Source organism: Gorilla gorilla, chromosome 18 (genome assembly GCF_029281585.2).
Source record: "Gorilla gorilla gorilla isolate KB3781 chromosome 18, NHGRI_mGorGor1-v2.1_pri, whole genome shotgun sequence".
NCBI lineage: Eukaryota > Metazoa > Chordata > Mammalia > Primates > Hominidae > Gorilla > Gorilla gorilla.
In genome coordinates, this window is record NC_073242.2 from 8,474,452 (window position 1) to 8,488,221 (window position 13,770).

At 47.5% G+C, this 13,770-nt stretch overlaps 1 protein-coding gene across 13 annotated transcripts in view; it reads right to left on the bottom strand.

Moving 5' to 3' along the window:
- Nucleotides 1-13,770, bottom strand: part of GLYR1 (glyoxylate reductase 1 homolog) — a 44,321-nt gene that overhangs the window by 16,345 nt on the left and 14,206 nt on the right. For 8 of the 13 annotated variants that reach the window (XR_008672530.2, XR_002003164.4, XR_002003165.4 and 5 more), the window contains exons 4-9: nt 13,390-13,528; nt 12,595-12,837; nt 4,418-4,504; nt 3,474-3,530; nt 2,123-2,173; nt 1,956-2,029 (exon numbers count right to left, since the gene is read on the bottom strand). Coding sequence is in view for 8 of the 13 variants with exons in the window: in XM_019012358.4 (XP_018867903.2) it covers nt 1,956-2,029; nt 2,123-2,173; nt 3,474-3,530; nt 4,418-4,504; nt 12,595-12,837; nt 13,390-13,528 (651 nt within the window). In the remaining 5 variants the exon portion in view is untranslated. The remainder of the gene's footprint in view (nt 1-1,955; nt 2,030-2,122; nt 2,174-3,473; nt 3,531-4,417; nt 4,505-12,594; nt 12,838-13,389; nt 13,529-13,770) is intronic. The other 5 variants (XR_008672532.2, XR_008672531.2, XM_019012361.4 and 2 more) reach the window with 1 other exon arrangement.

Genomic DNA, 13,770 nt, shown 5'->3' on the forward strand with positions numbered 1-13,770 from the left:
GCAGCTAGGACTATAGGTGCATGCCACCATGCCTGGCTAAGTTTTAAAATTTTTTTGTAGAGACGGGGTCTTGCTGTATTTCCTAGGCTGGTCATGAACTCCTGGCCTCAAGGGATCCTTCTGCTTTGGTCTCTCAAAGTGTGGGGATTACAAGGATGAGCTACTGCGCTTGGCCATGTTTTCAATTCAGAATTTCTCTGAATGCTGGATGTCCCCTGCAGCTCCTCCACTTTGACCCCGTCATTCTTTCCATAGTTTTGGTCTTCTGGAACCATCTCTACAAATGGACCCCTAATCTCAGATGGAATATCAGCTGCTCACATTCTCCCTGTCCCAGCCTGTATTAAGTAATTTGAATCACATGTTGAAAATGGAACCCGCCAACTTTCTCACCAAAATAGACCTCCTTGCTAACTGCTTCAAGTTGTGGCTTAAAAACAAGGAGGTACCTTTTTGTCACTCATTATTTGGGTAGTACAATATTCCCCCATGATTCTAAATCATGACAGGCGAATTCCCTTTCCTTTCTTGGTGTTCTAGGAAGTCCAGTAGACCTGGGATGAAGCTTCCGGACTTTTTTTTTTTTTTTTGAGACACACTCTCGTTCTGTTGCCCAGGCTGGAGGTGCAGTGGTGCGATCTTGGCTCACTGCAACCTCCACCTCCCGGGTTCAAGCGATTCTCCCACCTCAGCCTCCCAAGTAGCTGGGATTAAAGGCACCCACCATCATGCCTGGCTAATTTTTGTAGAGACAGGGTTTCACCATGTTGGCCAGGCTGGTCTTGAACTCCTGACCTCAGGTAATCCGCCCACCTTGGCCTCCCAAAGTGCTGGGATAACAGCCATGAGCCACCATGCCCAGGTCAAGGTTCTGGATTTTTAATATGGCAACTGAGAGTCCTTCACACTGTGTCTCAGACAAAATGAAAATGTGGATTAAGGTGGGTTGGGCAACAACAAAACTGGTTGGTTTTGATGCTGGCTTCATACTCTTTTATTAAAAGTTTGACTAATGGGCCAATAAATGTGTTGGGTAAAAACATCAGGACTCTGTCCTCACCCCATCCTGATCATTTTTTTATTTTTATTTTTTTAACACAATCCTCCTCCCCTTTGTTTGCACCTAATATGCCCTTATCTCCTCCACTCTACAGAGACAAGTTCACCAAAAATAACTAGTAGCATTAGTGATTTAAACAGTACAAAAATATCAAGTAAAAGATGCACTGTTTTTAGTCTGGGGAAGACCATGTGAAAGGTACAAACTGGAAATTGACTTTAGCTAACTTGCTCCAGAGAACGTGTTTTCCTAGAAAAGGTATCTTTTTGCCAACAAGACTCTGCGGAGGAGACAGGCCTACAGAGCAGGCACAGAGGCAAGGCTGGGCGCAAGTTGGGTCTGGGAGCATGTCCAGGATCGCCCCACCCACACCGGGCAGGGTGCAGGACAGCCAGCAAGTGCTCAGTGAGGATCCCCAAGCACCTTCATCTCCCTTCCCCCACCTGCCCCACCATGGCCAATTCTGGGGCTTCATCATGATTCTACTCAGCCAGTGGTTCTCACAGCGTAGCTCTGACCAGCAGCAGCAGTATACCTGGGAACTGGTTAAAAATACAAATTCTTGGGCCCCACCCGGACATACTGACTGAGAAGCCACCTTCCAGGTGACTGTGAGGCACAGGAAAGTCTGAGAACCACTGAGCCAAGTGCTCCTTGCTCTTGAGTTCTGGAGCCAAAAAAACCCCTCAGCTTATGACCAAGGGAGACCCGACCACAGATTTATACAGCTTTTGACTCCTGTCTTTATCAATAAGAGTTACAACGTCCCCCCACCTTTCCCATTCAATGCCAGCAATGGCTGGGACACAACCCTTAAAGAACCCCCCTGGGGTCACCTTCTCCCCACCCTCAGCAGAACCAGAGCCACTGGAGGCCTTTTCATCAAAGGTCCTACTTTTTGTCTGTGGGTGTGATGCTGCCATTCACGGCTGTGCTGTCAGCTGCCTGGATGGAGGTGGAGCCAGTTTCCTATGGACAGGAAGCACACATCATCAAGTCAGTCTGCCTGCAGTTTAAGGCCCCAGGTGAAAATTAAAATGGGGAGGCATGGAGCCTACATACCTCTTCACATATTTTCAACTTCTTCGTGATTGCCTGGTAACAGACAGCTGGCTAATGAAGGAGGAGGAAAGAGACTACTTATTCTACTGCAGGCTTAACAAGTCTTCATCATAATTCCCTCAAAGGTTAGACCCAAAGTGGGCAGTTAACATCAAATATTTGTTTTATACTTCAGTGAACTCCAAATTTTACACTAGAAAGTTCATACACATTACCTCATTCAAGTCCCCATGCAATTCTACCAGGTCTTTTTGCTGACCATGGTGTTGAGAATAAGAGTCATAAGCTTGGAACCCACATCTATCCAACTCCAAAGCCACAAACTCTCATGAGATCCTACACGGCTCAGCCCACCCCATAACCTTGCAGACCTTGGGAGAACCTCCCTCTGCATCCGCAGGACTTGGAGACTACCTCTTGGAGTGAGCTTGAAGATGTGTCTGCCATGCAATTTCATGGGGTGCTGACAGCTTTACGATGTTTGGTTTCTGCCCTAAACTCTAAAGGTCACTGTGACAGTCTCAACTACACAGCTGGCTGAGTTTTAAATGCTCTTTTTGTGTTATCTATTTATCTATCTGAGATGGAGTCTCGCTCTGTCGCCCAGGCTGGAGTGCAGTGGCACCATCTCGGCTTGCTGCAACCCCTACCTCCTGGGTTCAAGCGATTCTACTGCCTCAGACTCCCAAGTAGCTGGGATTACAGGAACGCACCATCATGCCCAGCTAATTTTTGTATTTTCAGTAGAGACGGGGTTTCACCATGTTGGCCAGGCTGGTCTTGAACTCCTGACCTCAGGTGATCCACCCTCCTTGGCCTCCCAAAGTGCTGGGATTATAGGCATGAGCCACCATGCCCGGCCTTTGGGTTTATTTATCTTTTTTGAGACAGAGTCTTATGCTGTTGCCCAGTCTGGAGTGCAGCGATGCGATCTTGGCTCACTGCAACCTCTGCCTCCCGGGTTCAAGCAATTCTCCTGCCTCAGCCTCCTGAGTAGCTGGGATTACAGGCACGCGCCACCACGCCCAGCTAATTTTTGTATTTTTAGTAGAGATGAGGTTTCACCATGTTGGTCAGACTGGTCTTGAATCCCTAACCTCGTGATCCACCTGCCTCGGCCTCCCAAAGTACTGGGATGACAGGTGTGAGCCACCGTGCCCGGCCTGGATTTACTTTTAATCTTAATAATGCTTGGCTCATTAGCGGGCCCATATGGGGGCTTCTGGGCTAGTTGCTCTGGGCAATACACTGGCAGAGCCTTAAGTTTTCAGATGGCCAGGCCAGGACCCAGTGGAGGAGCACTCCTTGGCCAGCCCCTGACCAAGGGCCAAGAGCCTCAAAGGCAACTCACCTTCTCTGTTTGGCTTAGCAGGAAATGATGGAAATGAGGATCTGCATCTTTAACAGGCTGAAACCAGAAAACAGTGAAATAAAACCAGTTATCTGCCACCAAAGGTCACTTCCTTCTCCCTGGTAATTGGACTCTCCTCTGGCTGCAACACCTCTGGATTCTGGTCTCTTTTTCACAATTGTCTGGAAACTCTTTTCCCATTTTGGCCTAAGTCTTTTTATAAACAAGCCCCATTCCAGCTACAGGAAAACTGGCTTTAAAGTGTAAAAGAATAGATGATTCTGCTAGGTTGGTACACAAATTATTCCAATGAGCCTGTGGGAAAATATTAACAAGCATACTTGTGCTTTATAAATTCGGTACTTATCAGGCACAGCAGATAACCCAGCAAACTAAGTCACATCTATTCTGGAATTTCAGGGTTTTGGCCTACTTGTGTCTGGTACCAAGCCCTTGGCGATCTCATCTTACTGAGCATATTAACAGAAACAGAGTAGCCACGACAGTGGACCTTCATGGGCTTTCCATAATTATGCCCAGCAACAGGTGCAGCTGCACCAAGGATAATACAACTAAACATAAAAGTTGTATTTATGGACAATAAGAGGGTGTTTATAAAATATTAGGGGAAAAAAACTTGTGGAATCATCCCACTTTTGTGAAAAAGAGCCCTGCCCAAAATAAAAAAAACTAGACATAGGTCTATAATCATGTAAATGAATGCTAAGTGGGCATCCCAAAGGACTGAAATCCGTCACCTTGAGCCTCACAATGCTCACCCTACAGGGAAATTTTTAATTTTTTATTTCATAGACTTCTGTACTGTTTTGTAATAATAAATTAAGCCTCACACACAAGAAAGGGACAAAAAAAAAAAAAAAAAGGATCACACAGGAACCTCGCCCTAAGCCACAGCTTGTCCTGCCTGCAGGAGAGCTCCTTACCTCGCTTGCGGTTGGCTGCCATTTAAACGCGGCCATCGGTCCGGCCATCATCCCCTTCACGGTACTAGATTCCGGGATGGTGAGATCCTACAGAGGGAGGGGCAGGGCATTTTAAAATCACATTCAAACCCCAACAAAACGCCTTGCAAGCTCCACAGTCTAAGGGAAAGTTCAAGCCAATCCCCAACCACTATTCTGATGACCGTCCCTCGGGAGAAACAAGCCAGTTCTTCCCATTAACACAAAGTGAGTCTTTCTTCTCAATTCTGGAAATAATAAAATGTGTGCTTATGTCTAAATTTCACAAAGATGGAGGTAATTAGAAAGCCCAAGTACAATCTGCAGTACTGTCTGCAAAGTTTCAGAGTAAATGCCTTATGGTGAATACCAAACATTAAGAAACAGTTGTGGTGGCTGGGCGTGGTGGCTCATGTCTGTAATCCCAGCACTTTGGGAAGCCGAGGCGGGCAGATCATGAGGTCAAGAGATCGAGACCAGCCTGGCCAACAGGGTGAAACCCCGTCTCTACTAAAAAATACAAAAATTAGCTGCACCTGTACTCCCAGCTACTCCAGAGGCTGAGGCAGAAGAATCGCTTGAACCGGGGAGGTGGAAGTTGCAGTGAGCCGAGATTGCGCCACCGCACTCCAGCCTGGAGACAGAGCAAGACTCCATCTCAAAAAAACTAAAAAAAAAAAGAAACAGTAGTGGCTTCAGAAGGAATCCACCATATTTCAAAGAAACGAATAAAACCACATGGGGCTGATGAGATCTGCCCACATTTTACAGGTATCATGACAAAGGCAGAATTAAACTCCAGGGTGGCCAGAACCCAAGAGCCTGAGTTCTCCTGAGACGGACACAGGAGGACATGGTGAGATGAGAAGCTCCTCTTCACCGATGGCCTGGCTCACCTTTTTCCTGGGCAAAGGGTCCTCTTTCCAGTTTTAACACTGGTCTAGTCCCTCTCGACTGCTCTGATGTTACGTTGCACTCCCTTTCCCCAGTCACTCCCTTCCAGCCACAGTGGCCCTCTTGACACCCCCTGCCTAAAGTACTCCTGAGGTTTTCTCAATCTTAGAAAATGCCTGCTCCATTCTACTAGGCCGATATCTTTAGAGCCCTTCTTGACCCCTCTCTTCTCTAATCCACTGGCAATGAATGGGGCTTTACAGTTGGGGATCTGCCCAACCCCTTCTTCTCACCATCCCTGCTACTAATACCTAAGCTCAGGCCACCTGGACAATTGCAAAAATAAATCTCCCTGCTTCCACTCACAGTCCAGTCTCTACACAGCAGCCAGAGTCAGCTACCAAAAGGGCCAATCAGATTATGATGCTTCTTTGCCTTAAACTGGCTTCCAGTCTCACATAGTAAAGCTACGGGCTTTATGACCATAGTCTACAGGGAGGGTCTTGCAAGTTCTGCCGTCTCCCACCCATCCCACGCCAATCTCCAACCTCAAGTCCTATTTCTTCCCCCGTCACTGCTCTCTAGCTCGTTAGCACCCTGCTGGCTTACCACCCCCCACCCCAAACACACCAAGCATGTGCCTGCCCTGGCACCCTTGTGCTACTTGGAACGTTCTTCTGACAGTTATCTCCTTGGCTCAGGCTCGCTTTGGGACTCTGTTGAAATGTCACCTTATCAGAGTGGCTTCACCTGACCTCTTTTTATGTTTGCCCATAGAACATGATGCTGATGTGGATTATAATGAGAACAAATGCCTTCATAGGGCTTACTATGTGCTAGACATCACTATAAGTCCTATTTTATACATACATTCTCACGTAATTCTCGCCCCTTCATGAAACAGAATTATTATCATCTTTTTTTTTTGAGACGGAGTCTTGCTCTGTAGCCCAGGCTGCAGTGCAGTGGCGCAATCTTGGCTCATTGCAACCTCTGCCTCCTGGGTTCCAGCGATTCTCCTGCCTCAGCCTCCTGAGTAGCTGGGACCACAGGTGCGCGGCCACCATGCCCAGCTAATTTTTTGTATTTTTAGTAGAGACGGGGTTTCACCATGTTAGCCAGGATGGTCTCGATCCCCTGACCTCGTGATCCGCCCGCCTCAGCCTCCCAAAGTGCTGGGATTACAGGCGTGAGCCACTGCACCCAGCCCTATCATAATCTTCTTTTACAGAATAGAAAACTAAGGCACACAGAGCTTAAGTAACCTTGCTTAAGGTCACCAAGTCAGTCACTGGTGTGGTAGACACAACTTATTTATTTATTTGGAGGCATAGTCTAGCTGTCACCCAGGCTGGAGTGCAGTGACTCAATTATGGCTCACTGCAGCCTCAACCACTTGAGCTCAAGTGATCTTCCCACCTCAGCCTCCTGGGTAGCTGGGACTACAGGTGTGTGCCACTATGCCCAGCTAATTTTTTATTTTTATTTTTTGTAGATTTATTATTTATTTGCAATTATTTTTCTGTAATTTCTAATTTTTTGTTTTTATAGGGTCTTGCTATGTTGGCCAGACTGGTCTCTAACTTCTGGCCTCAAGTGATCCTCCTACCTCGGCCTTCCAAAGTGCTGGGATTATGGGAGTGAGCCACTGTGCCTAGCAGACTGACAGAATTTGGCTCCAGGGTCTGTCATATTAGAAGCACATCCTAGAAAACCAAGAACTCTGCCAGTTTGGCCTACTCTACAACCCATGCTGCCATACAGTCCAGGTTGAATTCTTACTGAAGGAGCCTCGTCTGACTTTTATGCTGCTTTCTCTCCAGGCATTTGGCCTACAGGAGAATTACTCAATAAACATTTGTTGAATGCAGAGGTTTTTGGGGAAAAAGAAAGGCCCAGCCCAGAGCTGCCCAAAAGAATCTTCTGCAATGATGGGCGTGTACTCCATCTGCACTGTGTGATAGAGCAGGCGCCAGTCAAGTGCCACTGTGGAGCATCTCACACAACAGGGTGATGGGGAAGCTGCATTTTAATGTGCATTTAATTTCAATTTAAATGGCCGATTGTGGCTGGGGCAGCACAGCTGTCTTGGGTGGTGCAGCCCTAGGACTCACCTAAGGCCACAATGACGCAATGGAAACAAGGAGGAGGCAGCTTGTAGCTCTCAGTTTGGCACTAAGGAAGGGCCCCAACTCCTAAACTTCTGCTCCTCGTGTAAGTATGGGATTTTGGGAGAGTCACAGAACTAACAGCGCTACTTTGATCCGGGTGGGCTGTGCCCAGAGTTCATCCCCAGAAAGAGGGTGGGTGGGCGCTGCTGGGGTGCAGCTCTTACATGCAGGTCCAGACGCAAACCCAGCCTTTCCCTGCCTGCCTCCGCCATCAAGGTCAGCTTTTTCCATTAATCCTCACGGGGCAGGAGATTATGTCCCGGAATGGCACTCAGCTGGGCTTTGCCCAGTTATCAGCCTATGTGACTGCTCAGTGTTTCTGAGAGGAGCTTGCCAGCCAGATGACAATTACTATAGCAACACACACACAAACACCCTCCTCTGAGACTACAGGATGTATCGCATTTAAAACACACCAAAATTCCAAAGCCCTGGCACCGATTCCCTACCTGTCTGAAGGTGCTGAACTGAAACGGCTATCTGTCCTGTACCACATGCCAGCTCTGTCCTCTCCTGCTCATATGTCCTTTCACTATGGGCCAGGCCAAGCACAAAGAACAGGCAGTAAGGACACCTCGAAGGGTCAATAGCAGCTAGAGCTCCTGGACCACAGACACACCTCGTTTTATTATGCTTTGTTTTATTGTGCTTCGTAGGTGTTGCACTTTAAAAAAAAAAAACAAAAAACAAACAAACAAAAAAAACGGGCCGGGCGCAGAGGCTCACGCCTGTAATCCCAGCGCTTTGGGAGGCCGAGGCAGGCGGATCATGAGGTCAGGAGATCGACACCATCCTGGCTAACATGATGAAACCCCGTCTCTACTAAAAACACAAAAAATTAGCCGGGCGTGGTGGCGGGCACCTGTAGTCCCAGCTGCTCCAGAGGCTGAGGCAGGAGAATGGCATTAACCCAGGAGGCGGAGCTTGCAGGGAGCCGAGATTGTGCCACTGCACCGCAGCCTGGGCGACAGCACGAGACTCCGTCTCAAAAAAAAAAAAAAAAAAAAACCAAAAAAAAAACCCAAAAAACCAAAAAACCAAAAAACGAATTGAAGTTTTGTGGCAACCCAGTATCAATCAAATCTATGGGGGACATTTTCCCAACAGCATGTGTTCACTTTGTGTCTCTGTCAGCATTTTTTTTTTTTAAGCAATGAAGTATTTTTAACTTAAGGCATGTATATATATATATATATATATATATATTTTTGAGATGGAGTCTCGCTCTGTCACCCAGGCTGGGGTGCAGTGGCGTGATCTCGGCTCACTGCAAGCTCCGCCTCCCGGGTTCACGCCATTCTCCTACCTCAGCCTCCTGAGTAGCTGGGACTATAGGCGCCCATCACCACGCCCGGCTAATTTTTCGTATTTTTAGTAGAGAAGGGGTTTCACCGTGTTAGCCAGGATGGTCTCTATCTCCTGACCTCATGATCCGCCCGCCTTGGCCGCCCAAAGTGCTGGGATTACAGGCGTGAGCCACTGCACCCGGCAAAGGTATGTACATTTTAAAAAGACATATTGCTATTGTGCCACTTAATAGACTACAGTGTAAACCTAACTTTAACATGCAATGGGAGACCAAGACGTTTGTGTGACCTACAATGATCTGGAATCGAACCTGCAGCATCTCCAACGTATGCTACACTACTCCCCAAATTAATAATTCAGACCCAAGGGCTGTCTGCAGTTTATTGGGAGCTTGTGAGACGAGTTCCTGTAAGCCTGGGCAGTGGCCTCTGGGGTTCTCACTGTACAAACGGCTACTGTCTGCGAAACAAACCTAAAGAACTGATCAAATGCCTTGTACACAGGCACTGTTCTAAGTGCTGTGTCCATGTCACTCATTTAACTCATACAGTGAACCTATGAGGCACGTACTGTTGTAATTCCTAACGATGAGACAAGGAAACTGAGGCAAAGGTGATTTGCTAAGGTCCTATATACGTGATTCAAACTCCGGGCCCTCGTCATAACCTCTCCTTTGTACTTCCCTTTATCCAACGAGAAGATGTTTCTTTCCAGGGTGGCACAGGCACCGGTGAGATGCATGGCTTCACATACCAGACAATATCAATTTGGGAAACAGCATAAAATCTGACAGCCCAGATTCCTTTTGGATTCCAGGAAATAACTCAGAAGTCACATTACATTTTTTGTGGGTCAATTTAGATCATGCTCCCTATAAAGTTCTCTCTGCACTGCAGCTGGCAGCTTTTCCAAACCTTGGGCTCACGGTATGCAGGGACAGCAGTGCCACCCTTGCTCTCACCAATCCCTCAGCCTGAGGTCATCTAACAGTGAGAAGGGCTGTCTCTCACCAGAGGCCTCACACTGGCAGCCCACAGAGATGTTTCTATGGCCCCAAGACATATTTTTGAACTAAGCACATTTAAAATTGGGATATTTCACATAAAAACCTGTATTTCCAGCTTCTCTCTTTTTTTTGAGATAGGGTCTCACACTGCTGCCCAGGCTGGAGTGCAGTGGTGCAACTGTAGGTCACTACAGCCTTGACCTCCTGGGCTCAAGTGATCCTCCCATCCCAGCTTCCCAAGTAGGTGGGACTACAGGTGTGTACCACTATGCCCAACTAGTACTTTTTGTTTCTTTTTTTGTTGTTTTTTTTGAGACAGGGTCTCGCTGTGTCACCCAGACTAAAGTGCAGTGGCATAATCTTGGCTCACCGTAACCTCCACCTCCTGGGTTCAAGTGATCTTCTCATCTCAGCTTTCTGAGTAGGGGGGACTACAGGCACACACCACCAACCCCAGCTAATTTTTAATTCATTTATATTAAATTTTTTTTTTTTTTTTTGAGACGGAGTCTCACTCTGTCGCCCAGGCTGGAGTGCAGTGGCGCAATCTCGGCTCACTGCAACCTCTGCCTCCCGGGTTCACGTGATTCTCCTGCCTCAGCCTCCCGAGTAGTTGGAATTACAGGAGCGTGCCACCACACTCGGGTAATTTTTGTATTTTTAGTAGAGACGGGGTTTCTCCATGTTGGTCAGGCTGGTCTCGAACTCCCGACCTGAGGTGAACCACCTGCCTCGGCCTACCAAAGTGCTGGGATTACAGGTGTGAGCCACTGCACCCAGCAAAAAAAATTTTAATAGAGATGGGGTTTCCCTATGTTGCCCAGGCTGGTCTAGAACTCCTGGGCTCAGGGGATCCTCCTGCACTGGCCTCCCAAAGTGCTAGGATTACAGGTGTGAGCTACCATGCCTGGCCAATTTTTTAGTTTTTGTAGAGCTAGTCTTCAACTCCTAAGCTCAAGCAATCTGCTCACCTCAGCCTCCGAAAATGCTGGGATTACAGGCATAAGCCACTGCACCTGGCCAACTTTGTCTTTTTTTTTTTTAAGGGAAAGGGTCTTACTATGCTTCTCAGCCTGGTCTTGAATTCCTGGGCTCATGTGATCTTCCTGCCTCAGCCTCCCAAAGTGCTATGATTGCAGGTATGAGACACCACAACTGGCCTTCCCAGCTTCTCTTGAGAAAAAACAGACAATTTGGCAGAAGCTGGCTAGAACCCTGTGGACAGAGCATGACCTCCCCAGACTCCCTGACCATGGCCAGCCCTGCTGCTCTGAGCACCAAGGCAGGTCAGCTGGGGTGCCTGGCACCCGCGCCACTGCTTCTTAGGTCCAGTCAGCTACAGTTGCTTCCATTACCTGCCTGGGCTCGCTGGTGTCTGAATTTTTGAGCCTTGATCCAAGGTCTAATGTTCCATCATGGCCTCGTCACCCAACTGTTGCTGCCAGCCATCTGGCTTCTGTTCTCTTTATCCTGCTGTTGACAATCCTACCGCGTTCCTGACACAGGCTCCTTCACTTTGAAATTCTTCTCTGTGGCCTTCTAAGACCGGCCCCAAATCTTGTCAGCAAGAAGGCGAGAGAGGCACTTTCACTGCTTTATCTCATCTTGCTAGCTCCTCCCGCTCCTTCCTGCCCCAAGCACGGCATTCTTGTGGCAATGCAGGCCTCCGCGCTTCCCTCTTCTCCCTCTCTTCCTGAAACAAACCCATTCCACTGCCCGGACTCAACTACCCTTTTACAAATTCACCTCCCAAATCTACATTTCTAGTCCTGAGGTCACACCAAGCTCCCAGGCTGTCTAGGCCTTGCCTCAAGTTCTTGCCATTCCAAACAGAACTGGTACTCTTTCTCCACAAGCCACCTCTACATCCCCACTCCTCTACTTTTAAGAAAGTGATGACCACTTTCCCAGAAATGAAGATGGAAATCCTCTTTTCCTTTTTCTCATTCATCCTCTATATAGCCAGTTATGGAATCTTAAGAACTCTTCCTCTGAAGTGCCTCTCACCTCTTTGCTTGCAATATTTGCAATTACCCCCTTATGAATGCACGCCTAGACTTACCTTCTAATTGGCTCTGAGACTGTCCGCTCTGCACTCTGTGACTACTGGTGCCCACACGGGAAGCACACACTGCCACTGGCTCAATCACCTTCACGGGCCCCCACTGACTCCAAGACGCTTTAGTACCATGCTGCTTCAGTAGACCTTCAGACCCTCCATGATCCAGGGACAAGCTTCCTTTTTCTCAGCTTTCCTCACTATCCTCTCCCTGTTCAAGAGTATCTCCACCAGCACTGAGCCTCACACGGGCTGTGCCCTCCATCTTTGGAATGCCTTCCCTTCTTTCTTGCTAAGCCCCTCCCAGGGCCAGCCCTTGTGCACCAGCTCAAGTGGACTGCTCTCCTGCCTCGTGCTCCTACTTTACACCTCCATCCAGGCCGTGTCTCTCACCTGGTCTATGGGATTCTTTATTTTTTAATTTTTTAAATAAGAGTCGGGGTCTCACTCCATCACCCAGGCTAGAATGCAGTGGTGCAATCGGCTCAATGCAACCTTGAGCTCCAAGGCTCAAGCCATCTTCCTGCCTCAGCCTCCTGAGTTGCTGGGATAAAGCATGAGCCACCGCACCTGCCCTGCAGGATTCTTGAGCACAGAATTCTGCTCCCACTCCATGAGCAGAGTATAGATAAGCATACTACATAAGCATACTGTAGAGCCTAACTCTACCTTGTACTAAAAGGACATCACTAATCCCGGAAGCTGCAGAGAGAAAACAAACCTTCTCATCCTTTGGGGGCCGACCCCGCTTCCGGGGACTTTGCTCTTGGGCTCTTTTCAGAGGGGATTTGGAGCCTCTCTCTGAAGAGCCTGAAGACACCCTCTTCTTTCCTTCTCCCATGTTCTTCTTCACCTTCCCTTCAGACAGGCTAAGTTTGCGCTTCTCATCACCTGAGTTTGGCCTACTTCTCTCCTCACTGGAATTACGTCGATTCTTGTCATCAGAAGAATTGTGGGATGACGTCTGAAAGTTTAATAATAATAATGATAACTACCACCACAGCTGCTGCCGCCATCGCCACCATCATTTACAGGTGCCATGTGCTGCTACAGGCACTCTGTGTGGTCTCCTCACAATGACCCTAGAAATAGATTCTGCTGTCGTCCCAGACATTGGGAGAAGCAGATTTAAAAAATATATATATCAAAAGTCACTTTCCCTATGTCCCAAAACTAGAAGACAGGATTTAAATCTAGGCAGTATATGTATTTCAGAGGCTATGCTCCTAATCTGTGTGCTATGAAAGGAAGAAATGGCCTGTGCTAGACTCAAATGCTGAGATATTTCTCCTGGGTCCAAGCAATTTTCCTAAAAGCAACAACCTACTCCAGAAAGGTTAGCTGCATAGAGTTTCAAACTGATAAGCAAAACGCTGACACCTTAGAACTGAAGTAGCTTTCTCCAGTGGCATTTCAGAAGAACAAAGGTTTGCGTTTGGGTGACATTTAATCTGTTAGTTGCTATGCAAAAATCACCAGTCTGGCATTGGTAGAAAGTGAACATTGTGTCTCTCACCTGGTCTTTCCCTTTGGCTCTCCTGAGGAACTCTTCGACAGCATCTACCGCTTGCTGGAATCGTTTACCCTTGTTAATTTTTATCATTTCCTCTTTATGAGCATGATATGGCTTCAGCTGTTCCACTTTGATCCAGGCACTAGCAGAAAACAAACACAAAAAGGGTGTGATCCATATAGCATATGCCATAAAGTATCAACAACCTCACTACGGCACGGTGTAAATATCCATTTGGTTTAACTGGACTTTGCAATAGGCCTTGCCATTTTTTTCAAAACATGCTATCAACCATCTCAGAGTCTTATGTCTAAAGTATATTTTCTTGAAACAAGTCAAGCAGAACAACCATCACCACCACTGCAGCAACCACAAATCAAGTTC